The sequence below is a fragment of the Thermobia domestica genome, chromosome 1, assembly GCF_964235325.1.
Source record: "Thermobia domestica chromosome 1, izTheDome1.hap1.1, whole genome shotgun sequence".
NCBI lineage: Eukaryota > Metazoa > Arthropoda > Insecta > Zygentoma > Lepismatidae > Thermobia > Thermobia domestica.
Window position 1 is genome coordinate 169882087 of NC_137454.1, and position 12772 is coordinate 169894858.

General features: G+C 34.0%; 1 protein-coding gene across 9 annotated transcripts in view; it reads left to right on the top strand.

Annotated features, from left to right (window-relative positions):
* Positions 1-12772, top strand: part of Nt5b (5' nucleotidase B) — a 267108-nt gene that overhangs the window by 231128 nt on the left and 23208 nt on the right. For 8 of the 9 annotated variants that reach the window (XM_081766538.1, XM_081766522.1, XM_081766532.1 and 5 more), the window contains 2 exons: positions 2717-2899; positions 6830-6973. In XM_081766538.1, coding sequence (XP_081622664.1) covers positions 2717-2899; positions 6830-6973 — 327 coding nt within the window. The remainder of the gene's footprint in view (positions 1-2716; positions 2900-6829; positions 6974-12772) is intronic. The other variant, XM_081766548.1, reaches the window with a different exon arrangement.

The window sequence follows — 12772 nt, forward strand, 5'->3', positions numbered from 1 at the left end:
ATAACAAATATATTCATGGTGGTTCATTCTTTTATTTTTGGCACTTATACACATTCTAATTTTGTAGTTAACTAGCTCTTATTAATGAGCTCCAAGTGTTTCCCTTGTAGCAAAGGATGTTTTGAGAAAAGCTTAAGGGAATTTATATCTCAAAACCTCCGCTACCTTTCGACAAGCCGTCAGGTGCCAATAGTTGTCAGTTGAGATGGTTAGCTTGAATCTTGAGAATTTTCCGGAATTACTAAAGCTCCCCACTGATATAGCTAATTGTTTTTTCAAAACAGACAGGGTAAACAAATACAATCATTGCCTGAATTCCTGTACGTGCTTTTTCTTATTCAAATCTTCCTTCATCACCCCTTTATCAGGGTAGTGTTCTGGTCATTGACCTAAAAGGTCAAATCGTGGGAACCCATGCTTCTTTATCTCCAGTCACAAACACAGAACATCTGCCTTTCGTATGGAAATACGAAAGAGTTAAGAACAAGAACAAAACGGTATTTTGCGTGGCCAAGATACGCAGGTAAATTTATCATTATTATCGTAGGGTAAACATTGTTTGAATGCGACCAATTTCCAAGATAGGCAGGTGGCCAACTTACAGAGTAATAAATAATGAATGTCTTATGGGAAAATGCAGGTTCAAGACGAACCAGGCCAAGATAAGCAGGTGGCCAAGTTGACAGGTTTTACTGTAGGTATGTATTAATTGAGCTAGTTTTGTGTTATACTCACGTTTTGTTTGACTTCACATCCATTCTTATATGTTTCGATATACTATAATATTTGTTCGTAGTCTGAAATACGAGGAACATCGAAGATACGTGCACAGGAAGATAAATTGGGATAGGTCAATTCGCTTTAATTTAGGGCCTAAAATTCTCTTGAGAGGCTGCAATTTAAAACATTAGACTGATACGCTTGAAATTAAGTTCAATATCAGAGCAATGAACACTGAAGGATTACAATTTTGCCGTAGATTTTCGAAATTCTGAACAGATTTTGTATGAGGTCTATATTGTTCTACTAATACTCACACAGTTGCATATTCATCACAAACAGATTATAGGTTCGATGTACTGATGAGAAGCTCCCACAGTGAAGTACAAAATTATACCGTTCTTGACATACCTATGGATAACTGGTGATTAATTTATCAAGCTGTGCATAAAATCATATATATATATATATATATTTATATATATATATATATATATATAAAATCAATCAGAGTATGCAGACAAGTACATATAGAACAACATATGACTGTTTATTTGACTTTTATCCTGTTTCTTCTAACTTTTAACAGCCTTTACTAAATAATATCTTTACATTTGAACATATTCATTAAGTATTATTATTCTTATCCTTCAATATTCATCATACATACATAATCGTAAAATCCTTTTCATCACATTAAATTATTCATATTTCATAATATTAACTAATTTACATTAGATTCTGTCGAAGCTGTTTTCAAAGTTAGCATTAAACGTCAGATATAATCATAATTACAAATCATAATTCATACGCACATTACTTGTCCGTTCTTTGAAACAGAGTTTAAAATGGTTTCTCAATATTTAAGTGTTCATCTTGTCAGTTACTTCAAACACACTTACCCATTTATAAATACTGAAATAGTTGTATTTTGCATTAGACGTGTTTATCCGAGGTTTTGATGTATTTACAGTCACATATTTTAATCTAGAATTACCGATCACAAATAATAGACTTACATGTTTTATAGTCAATCCGGTTATATTTTATTATCGATTCGAAAAAGTTTTCTTAGGTTTTAATTTTAATATCTAAGGGTACAGATCAACATGCGAATTGCCCCTTGTCCAAATATGAAGTAATGCGCTGAGGTATAGGTAAATTAGCGGCGCATTACAATATTTGGTGAGTTTTTAGGTCCAGATAAAGCAATGATATTTCTTTGTACATAGAAATCTTTGATTACATCTGACCAATGACACGGCTCTGAATCATTCTGGACAAGAAGGTTCACACAAATAGTTCCAAGCTAGTAACATCTCTTTCTAGTATTTATGTTATATATTGCGGCATTATCACTATATTCAAAAAAATGAAACTCAACACCACTCCAATATAAACATGCCAAGTGTATAACACCTGTAGGATAGTTTAAAAATTGTGCAAACATGGTTTAGATATACATTTCACGTTTCAAACATTTTTCAGGCTGCTACTGTTTCCACAAATGTTTATTTTTGTTCATGATTAAATACAGATAGAGTTGGAGAAATTAAAAAAGTTTGTAAACGAGAATTTTGAATGGGACCTCCATTATCTCTCCATCTGTATAGCTTTGCATTGCCATCAACGTTTGAAACGTTGTTTTGTAAGAACTTTGTTTTTTCTTCTTCACGAAACTCATTCTCGAAATTAGTTCTTGAGAGTCCAAAATGAAACTTCACTACTTTCCGTGCTAGCAGTGTATTGGGACGAAGCGAATCTATTTTTCAAAGAATAAAGGAAGGAAGTATTGTTTCTAGATTAATTTAGTGTACGTATGAGGATTTTGTTTTTACTTTTCTCATTACTGAAAGCACAAATTTCATGTTTCTTAGAACCCAGCAAAACATTTTTGAGTTAAAACAGCTGTTAATGTAATTAATTCATATAGATAAGTTTATGAAACAAAACTATTAATATATATATATATATATATATGTTTCTTTCTTCCAAGGGCGACTTCAAAGCAAAAACTGTGGAAAATTTAGATTATTACGTCAAGAAAGACGAAAGACTTCCAATGATCCTGTCCAGAATTCGAGAGAGCGGGGCCAAAATATTTCTGCTTACGAATAGTGATTATCTGTTTACAAATCGTATCATGACCTATCTTTTTGACTTTCCGCATGGAGCCAGGGTAAGTATTGAGCAAGACCAATTTTCATAATTGGCAGTAATTGATATTATTTGTTATACAATGAAAAATATTTTTATTTTTTTTTAAAGAGCATGAAGTCTACTGCTGTCGACTAAATTCTGAGAGTCTGAGTCTAAAGGGGTTTTATGACACTTTTAGAAACAACGATAGTTTTCTGGTTTACAAAATAAGGTGAAGTTTGGCGTAATCTGATTAAACTATTCAAAAGTTCTCGTTCTCAGTGAGAAGGAAAATGTGAATGTTTATAATTTCAAAATATTATCCAAATATCAATAAATTAGTCCCTAGTTTCCCTCCCTCTCATCCTCTCTCTCGCTTTCTCTTTGTATGTGTGTGTGTGACTTTATTCTTACAATAATAATGACAACCGTAAATAATAACAACTTTATTTTCAGTGCTGTGAACAGGTCATAGGAAAAAATACAACACTATGTTAAAATTATTATAAATCATTTTAAACAGACCAGAAAATCTGTAGTATAGAATGAATATTAGCAGGTTAAGGCCCTTGTCAGAATGTTAATAATTTCAAATTACAAAGTTCAAGCTGATTTATAAAATAGGATGAAAATAGAAACAGTCAGTCTCATAATATACCATTTACAAAACTATGGAAATTAAACCTCCGGGTTATTCCATATGAAATCACCAAATTTGAAAACAAAATGTGGCTCATATGTTTTAAATTTTCTTCAAATTTTGCACATGTATTGTAGTATCCTAACATAGCTCACCTGTTAAATTTTACAGCTCTTCCTCAAAGGGGACTGCTGTAGGAGCCATTCGAAATTTGGGGGGTTTGTGCAAAAAGCACTTAAGTCTGCCTTCGACTTAAAGTACTGAAACTGCTAGATCTCTGGAGATATTGAAGCTATTTGAAAATGGTTTTCACTAAAATATTCTTAGAATTTGTAGCATTTAAAACATTGCACAAATAAACTTCTCAAGTGGGCTTAAGCATGTGAATTTTGCCATCAAAGAGAAAAAAAGAAGAAAAAATAATGTCAAAATTTGGCAATTATTTATAAAAAAAAAAGAGGCCTACCTAACACCAACCTCAAATTTTCAAAATAATAGCTCTGGTATTCCTCTTTAACATATCAAAAAATTAGGAGGGTGTTTTTTGGTATGTTCAACAAAAACAAAATATGACACAATGTAAGTTGAGGGCGGACTTTTTTCACGGTGGCGAAGTTTTTGCACAAAATCCCCAAATTTCCAATGACTGTTTCCAATTTTCTGTTTCAAATGTTTAAAATTGTCGAGAGTGAGGTAATTGAATAGATGAATTGTGCCAGAAATCTGAAACTTCAAATACCATTGCTGAAAGGACTAAGATTATGTCATCAGTTGCAAAATCATGGACGACTATGAAAACAATTGAAACATTTCAAACAACCGAATATCACGTTCGTAAAGCTTAGAAAACCAGTAAGGAGCATGGTATTTTCTAGCCAACCTGGTTCTAAAAAAGGATATAATATTCCTGCAAACACTTTTAATTTAGTCACAGTGATAAAATGCCCTGAAATGCTGAATTCAGTGTCAGTGTCAGTAAGCATGTAAATTTCACCATCAAAGAAAGAAAACAGAAGAAAAAATAGTCAAAAAATTTTAATTATTTCTGAAAAAGGCCCACCTAACATCAACCTCAAATTTTCCAAATAAGTAGCTCTGTATTCTTGTTTATCATATTAAAAAACTTTTTTTTTTCTTTTTGAAGGGAGAAAAATCAAGTCTCATATTATTTAATTTTCTAGTAATACGATTTGCATGGCTAAGTATGTTCTTTTACGATAGTTCATGACTGTTATGAAAAATAATAATAATAAAAAAAAAAAAACAAGTAGAAACCCTTCCTTAAATGTAATTTATAAAGTTATTTTAAACAATATGTGCCTATTACGCAGCCTATATAGTGCTCTTTGATTTAACAAAAGAAACACTGAACAATAGTGAACTATCGTTATATAATACATAAATACAGTAGGCCGTCGAAAATCCGAACTAATTGGGACCACAGGTAGTTCGGATTTTCAAAGTGTTCGGACTTTCGAAAATGACCAGAAAATGCGATTTAGGCTTAAATATACTGTACGGTATGCTCTTTTATCGACACAGAGGTTATACAGTACATACAGTAATTCAATACCGTACGTAAGGCTATTACATTTAATGTTTCTAAAGAACCTGCTCGTACACTAAATTATGGAAATAAAAATATGTATGACAAATAATTACATATGGACGAGCTTTTGTAAAAGCATTGACTTATTTATTCAATCACCTCAGTCTTGACAATTATAAACATTTTCAACACGGAAAATTGGAAACAGTCATTGGAAATTTGGGGGTTTTGCGCAAAAAGTGCTTAAGTCCGCACTCAACTTACATTGTGTCATATTTTGTTATTCTTGAACATACCAAAAAACATCCTCCTAATTTTTTGATATGTTAAGGGGGAACACCAGAGCTACTTATTTTGAAAATTTGAGGTTGGTGTTAGGTGGGTCTTTTTTATAAATAATTGCCAAATTTTGACATTATTTTTTCGTCTTTTTTTTTCTCTTTGATGGCAAAATTCATATGCTTAATCCCTCCTGAGAAGTGTATTTGTACAATGTTTTAAATGCTACAAATTCTAAGAATATTTTAGTGAAAACCATTTTCAAATAGCTTCAATATCTCCAGAGATCTAGCGGTTTTAGTACTTTAAGTCGAAGACGAACTTGGATGCTTTTTGCACAAAACGCCCAAGTTTCGAATGGCTCCTACAGCAGTCCCCTTTGAGGTAGAGCTGTAAAATTTGACAGGTGTGCTATATTTGGATACCACAAAATTTGAAGAAATTCTAAAACACATGAGCCACCTTGATTTGTTTATTTCATATGGAATAGCCCTCCATTTAACTATCATTTAAAGAATGAGTCAACCTTGGAAAAGATGAAAGGATCCTGGTCCTATTATCATATTTCAACATAGAAGATTGGTTCTTTAAATAGAAGATTACAATTAAAGATATTCTGAAAATACATAATAATAATGAAATCAAGATTGAGTTAGATCCCTTGTCATAAAGTTAATTTTTTTTTTGGGGGGGGGGTAAATTTGCTCCGTTATTTCTCCCAACATGTGTTCATTTTAAATTGTTGTAAGACATTGTCACTCTTCTCAATATTTTACGTTTTGAATTTAGTGCTACCAATGTCGATTGACTCCTTACACTATAAATCAGCACTCTTATTCCTATATTGAGGGACACAGTGGTTCAGTGGTAGAGCGTTCACCAGTGCGTGGGTCCCTGGTACGATTCCAGCTCGAGCCAAGTAGGCTTTGTGGTGACCATGTTCGTGGGTTTACTCGGAGTTCTCCCGTTTTCTCCCTCTTTATTCTTCCACCATTGCATTTACTTCTCATCATCACCGTCTCCTTTAGCCTAGCCGGCATAATCGTGCGACGTAAAACTGAAGATTTCATTTCATTCATTTTCATTTCTTATTCGTATGTTTTTCAAGCAGTATTCGCTACTTTATTTGTTATCCAACACCATTTGAATAAATAAATAAATAAATAAATAAATAAATAAAAATAAAATAATAATAATAATAATAATAATAATAATAATAATAATAATAATATAAGCTGAGAGAGAGAGAGAGCCATAGAAGAACCACAATTTTTATTTAGGAAGGTGGCATTAGTGGCTACAAAAGAAGTATTTGGGAAGAAATCAAAGATATCATTAAAAAATAATTATACATCTGTGAAGTAAAGACCAAAATCAAAATTTTTTTCAATAGTCAGACTTGCGATAGAAATGTAAACGTAAACTCGGTTTGTGTAGATTACATAGTTTCATTATAACATATTAATCAAATAAATTACTAGTTAATATTTCATGTGTTGCAGTTACAGAATATGGCCGAACCCATGAGTCATGTTTGTTGCTGCAAAGGAGGGCAGCATGCCTCGAGTGAATGCAGTTGTGGTTGTTGTTTAGGTGAAAAATGTCCTGTAAAGGAGTCAGTTTGTGCTTCCAGTTTCTCATGTAAAGTAAGAATAATAGACATCGATATGAGTGAATGCGAAGTAGATTTGCTCTTTGGCAGTGTTTAGAAAATTTAGAGTCCTTTAAATGGGCGAGGCAGTTGCTCTTTAAGATTTTTCAGTACTGTATGTGTGTGAAATACAATGAACGAACAGAAAACTACTGAGAAAATATTATCGTTATAGTATGGTCATCAAGATTTAATTGGAACAAGAGAAATTTGATGCTTCTGACTTATTGGGCCCTCTTAGTAATCAGAGAAGATTTTCTAATTTTCCATAGGTTGTTGCTGCTATCATTTCTAAGTGATACCACGGAAATATTAAATGTAAAATAAGGAAGATTGGATACGTAAACTACAGGATGAGTTAAAAATCTTTGGACACACTTTTATTTTGAAACCGAAGATGAAAATGTGACATTTGTTACTGAGAGACGCAACTTGTAGAGTACATGGTAACCATAACCGTCATCTTGAATGCAAGTTCGAAGTTTTCAAACGGGTGGGAAGGCATTTTGCATATCGGCGTGAGCTCAGGAAACCAAAGATTTAATTATTTCTTTCGTATCTTGTATCGGTTGCACGTTATAAATGCTGAAAGCTTAAAATGTCTCATTGTTACCGATAGAATATCTTCTTGTTGTGGGCGATCTAAGATGCCTTTGACAAAGAAACACACAAGATAGAAATCATCCTAATCTGGGGAACGCAGTTCCAGAGATATTTTGGAGGACTACAAAAGACGCCCAGATTTTCAGACAAATAGGCATCCAGTATCTCACATTATGGTCGTGTATGTGATCGCCAAGTTCCGAGAAACTGACGTTGTGGAAAATGGGACACATAATGGGCTACTATAGACTAAAGATTCCAATGACGATACGGCAACGCTGGTTCCAACATTGCCCCAAACGCAGCTCGTCGTCTTTCACTGGAACATGGTATCAGCGTCTTTCTTTATTCGGATGCTGCATACCAATCGCTGGCATCCTCATAAGCTGCACATGTAACATAAACTAAACGAAGAGTCCTAGATCGACGGTACAGTTCTGCATATGAGCTGCAAACCAACAGGAACTGAATCCCTCGTTTATACGCGGCATACTAAACAGCGACGAAGAGTATTGTGTTTAAGAGGCATTATTGCTGGTACTGGTATGACAGTAATCCGAACTGGGTTGATCTAAGTAAGGAATCAAGTTCTACAGAAGTAATGGTGTGGGTGCCATATAGGACGAGTGTAGGACAAAATCCAAGCTAAATTCTGGCAAGGCGGACAAAATCCAAGGAACAGTATTATGTGCATAGCTGTGGTATGTGCCTATGAACACCCTAATTAAATTGTATGTTTTTTCTTTCTTCAATTGTCATGCATTCTGAAGTTTTACCTGTAATTCTTCAATTTATTGAAATAACATTTCATTTACTTTTAAAAAAATGAAAATCCAATAAAACATGCAAGATTGTCACAGTAAGAGTGCAGATGAGCTTTAATTACTCATAAAATATTCTGGCTACTGCTAGGATATGCCCAGGTAGATCCAATTTAGAGTGATCAGAAATATTTTGACTAAAAAGAGTATACTCACATAAATCAACCAGAAAATGAAAGCACTGACTTGTTAAATTAGAGATAACAAATAATAGCAAAGCAGCCCCGTCTTAAAAAGAGTACATTTAATTCTATTCTATTCATAGAGAATTAAAGTAGAAATAAAATTTAAAAAGATATAATTTAGATAAAAAAAAAAAATACTTATCTACTCTCAAAGTGTTTACATCAGTTGCACTTGTCAATTACCATATTCACATTTTTTATCTTAACAGGTACATCTATATTTTACTTATTTAGAATATATACGCAAAACACAAGGACTACAAAAACTCAGCATTCTACAACTACCATACATATTTCACATTTTGATCATTTCTGCCGAAAATTTGATCAGTATATTAGAATTATTTAAAAAAAAAAAAAATATTCATAAAACACTACCAACAAACAAATCAAGACTTCTGTATGCCACCTCATAAGGATGAAATTAAAATACTCCAGTAAATGGTCTTACAACAATATGCTGAGTGTCTTAAATGTATTATATGTAATAAAATTGAGATGAAAATACATACTTTTACAATGTATTTGTACATTCATACATATTTTTACATACTTTTATATGGATGTGGTAAGTAATTAATGCTCATCTGCACTCTTACTGTGACAATCTCACATGTTTTATTGGATTTGCAGTTCTTTAAAAGTAAGTGAAATGTTATTTCAATAAATTAAAGAATTACAGGTAAAACTTTAAAATGCATGACAACTGAAGAAAGAAACAAACATACAATTTAATTAGGATGTTCACAGGCACATACCACAGCTACACTCATGATACTGTTCCTTGGATTTTGTCCGCCTTGCCAGAATGTAGCTTGGAGTTTGTCCGCGTCCCTATGGAACACCCGCATCATTGGTCTATTTTTCGTCGACACTAGGTTAACAACCTAACAGTACCTGACACTCCTGCAAGAACATCTGTCTGTTTCCCTTCTGAACCGAAACGGTAACATCTCTCTTAACGTTAAACACATAGGCCCCTCCTGTGTGTCAGTGGCTCCATGCACAACTTCCAGGAAAGTAGATTAATCGGCGTGGTCTTGTGGAATGCATACCCAGATCACTTGACCTCACACCCTGTGATTTCTGGCCGTTGACCTATCTGAAGCAGATAGTGTATGCCGAGAAACCGCACGATATAAGGCATCTACAGGAACGTATTCAAAACGCATGTGACCACATTTCCACTAGACATTCTCTTGCTTGTGTAGTCGCTTGCAGTCGCTGTGTATACTGCAATTACTGTTGTACATTAGACAGAATGACCACCACAGAACATGTGCTAGAGCGTGTTGTTGATATGTGATTTTCAGACTTTCAGTATTTATAACGTGCAGACGATACAATATGAAAGAAGTAGTTATTCCTCCCGTTCTTGTCAAGGGTATACAACGTTTACTGCTTTGCGATAAAATGATCTGTAATACTTTTTTCCTCGTAACCAGTGGTGCTATTCTAATTTTTTAACAATCGGCTCTCTCTCTCTCTCTAGCTATCTATCTATCTATCTATTTATCTTATATATATCTGAGAGATATAGTAGACGGATAGGTAGGAGGATAGATATAATTCTCTTGTGACATGTAGCGACCTACACAGCATATAAATGCTGTGACGAAATTGTCGCACTTCGAATATCTTAGAAACGAATTATCTAACTAGATGGTCCTCAAAAAGTATTTAAAAAACATTCATCCAGCAATTGATCTACAATTGTTAATAATGGTATGTATGAGTTTGAAATATAAATAACCCTCACCAGCGACGCAAATCTATCTTCAACATTAAGGGGGACGGGTAAAACCGTTCCCATATATTTTTTTAAGCGATGTTCAAAATATTTATGAAGTTGAAAAACTATGCTGTGGAGGATCAGGGGAGCAGAGTTGTTTTCAACATTGGGAGGAGGAGAGATTTGAGGCTCTGGGGGATAACAATTTCGTCTTACTTTCCTTTCTGATAATCGGACACAAATCATCACATTTCTCCTCAAAAAACACATTTCAAATCGGATTATTGGGGGGACAGTCCTCCCAGTTCCATGATTGGAGGGGACATGTCCCGCTCATCCCCCAGGATTTTCGCCAATGACCCTTACTACTTCACTCATATGATCCCAGTTCTCGTTCTTCATATCTGGGCATTTGAGATTAACGGATAAACGTCTATACCTTTTTCTGAAAGATCGTTTAATCCTGTAACTGTAAGAATTTCTAAGAACAAAAACACTTAATATAAAATTTACCGTTGCCTCCGCCCTCCATTAATTTTCTCTATGTACAGAGCAAAGTAATGTTCTTCAAATAGGTCAATTGTTTTTTTGTTGTGAAACTTTGTATTCTACAAGCTCTCCCTTGCAGCTGAAATTTGCAATGCACACACTTGCTATGCTAATAGAAATACAAAAGATATAGAAATCTTATCTGCATTATTTTAGTTTCGATTGCCGAAAATTGGTTCTGCTACGTGAAGTTGCCACCGCCCATTTTGTGTTTGGTATAAATTGTTTATCAATCCTGAACATACGAAAATTTTATGAGAACAATCGTGAACAAACAATCTACATGGTTTAATTTTCAAATTCTGAAAATGGGTTCTGCCAGGTTTAAACACATAACTTCGTTTGGCTTCTTTCTTTCACGTTTTGCTTGGTGATGTGTGTGTGTGTTTGTGTATAGGTGTATGTGTGGGTTTATCTCAGTATAATAAATGTTTCTGCGAACTCGTAATATTTTAACAACCGGTTTGCCCGAACCGGTGCGAACCGGCTGAATAGCACCACTGCTCGTAACTAAAGCCTGTGACAAACATCTTGGCATTTCAGCTAAACGAATAAAACGCAAACTCTGACGCGACGTTGCCAAGTGATAAAGGGGTGTGGCTATGACTAAGCAGAGGAAATACAGCGCGATCAGGTGGTAGTGGATATACGTGGATGTGTACTAAATAAACGTGGCAATACCGCAGGCCTCTCATTTGCTAGCAGCATTTAAAAGGAACTTGGAGCGCTGCCTTCAAATGCCAAGATGTTTGTCACGCCGTTTAGTGCTTTATTATTATTATTATTATTATTAATAACAACAACAATAATAACAAAAATAATAATGTAAGAAGAAGAAGAATACTTACTGCACATATAAGGAAGTACAGAATCATGGAAACTGCGAGATGACTTTGACCTCAGATTCTAATAGTCATTTTCTTTACTTTATAACAGTAGCGTTCTATACCGTAATCTTGTCCGGCTCAACAGATTCGCATTTATTTATCTTTTTCACAGACTAATTCAGAAATCTTTATTCAAATCGATTCATACTCTTATTATAATAACATTCACATAATCACAGACGTGGAACATTGTCAAGAACTTTGTCATATACAAAGCTTATAATACAAATCGGTCACTTGAGGAATCGTACTTTTACATACAGATCATACGAAACATCTTTCAGGTACGTCAGAATCCAAAGACAATCATCTCCGCTTAATTTCTGTATATATATAACAAAATTAACGTCGTATACAAAATAAACACACGTTACAGAATTAGTATCGATTTCAAATGTAAACGGTAGTATTCTCAAGACCTCCAGAGCTCCTTCTTGGCTAGCGGTTAGCGTACGCATTTTTGGCTTGGGAGACCCGGGTTCGATTCCTGGAAGAGAGCTCGTGGTTCGGATTCCACGTTAATCAGTAGGTCCCGTCTCATATAGCCTTGCTGCTGAAAGGGATGTTAAACTCAAAATCAACTCCAGTAATATTCTCGACGTTAGCTAAAACCTATGGTTATGATCGTGGAGTAACGCTTTGGCAATGGATAAACATAATTATACACATCAGTCACAAGTTACTTAAAATGCTGTTCTCGGTAATTATTATCAGTTGCGAGGAACAATATAAACTCTATGTATAGTACATTTGCATGTAATCACAAATAAAGTAAAGTTGTTCTACTTTCCTGAAGTAATTTAACAATTTGAAAAGAAGAAATTGACATAAAACACTCAGGAAATATAAATATTAAGAGATGACAAAGCTTCGATATCTGATCAAACAGTTCATTTCGATATTCTGAATAAATAATCTGAAGTAATTTGGGGAAAATTTAAACACTAAAACGGAAATCAAAATTGTGATAGCTCGAATACTAGAGTTGTAACACAATTACACCTTTGGATTTCCGAG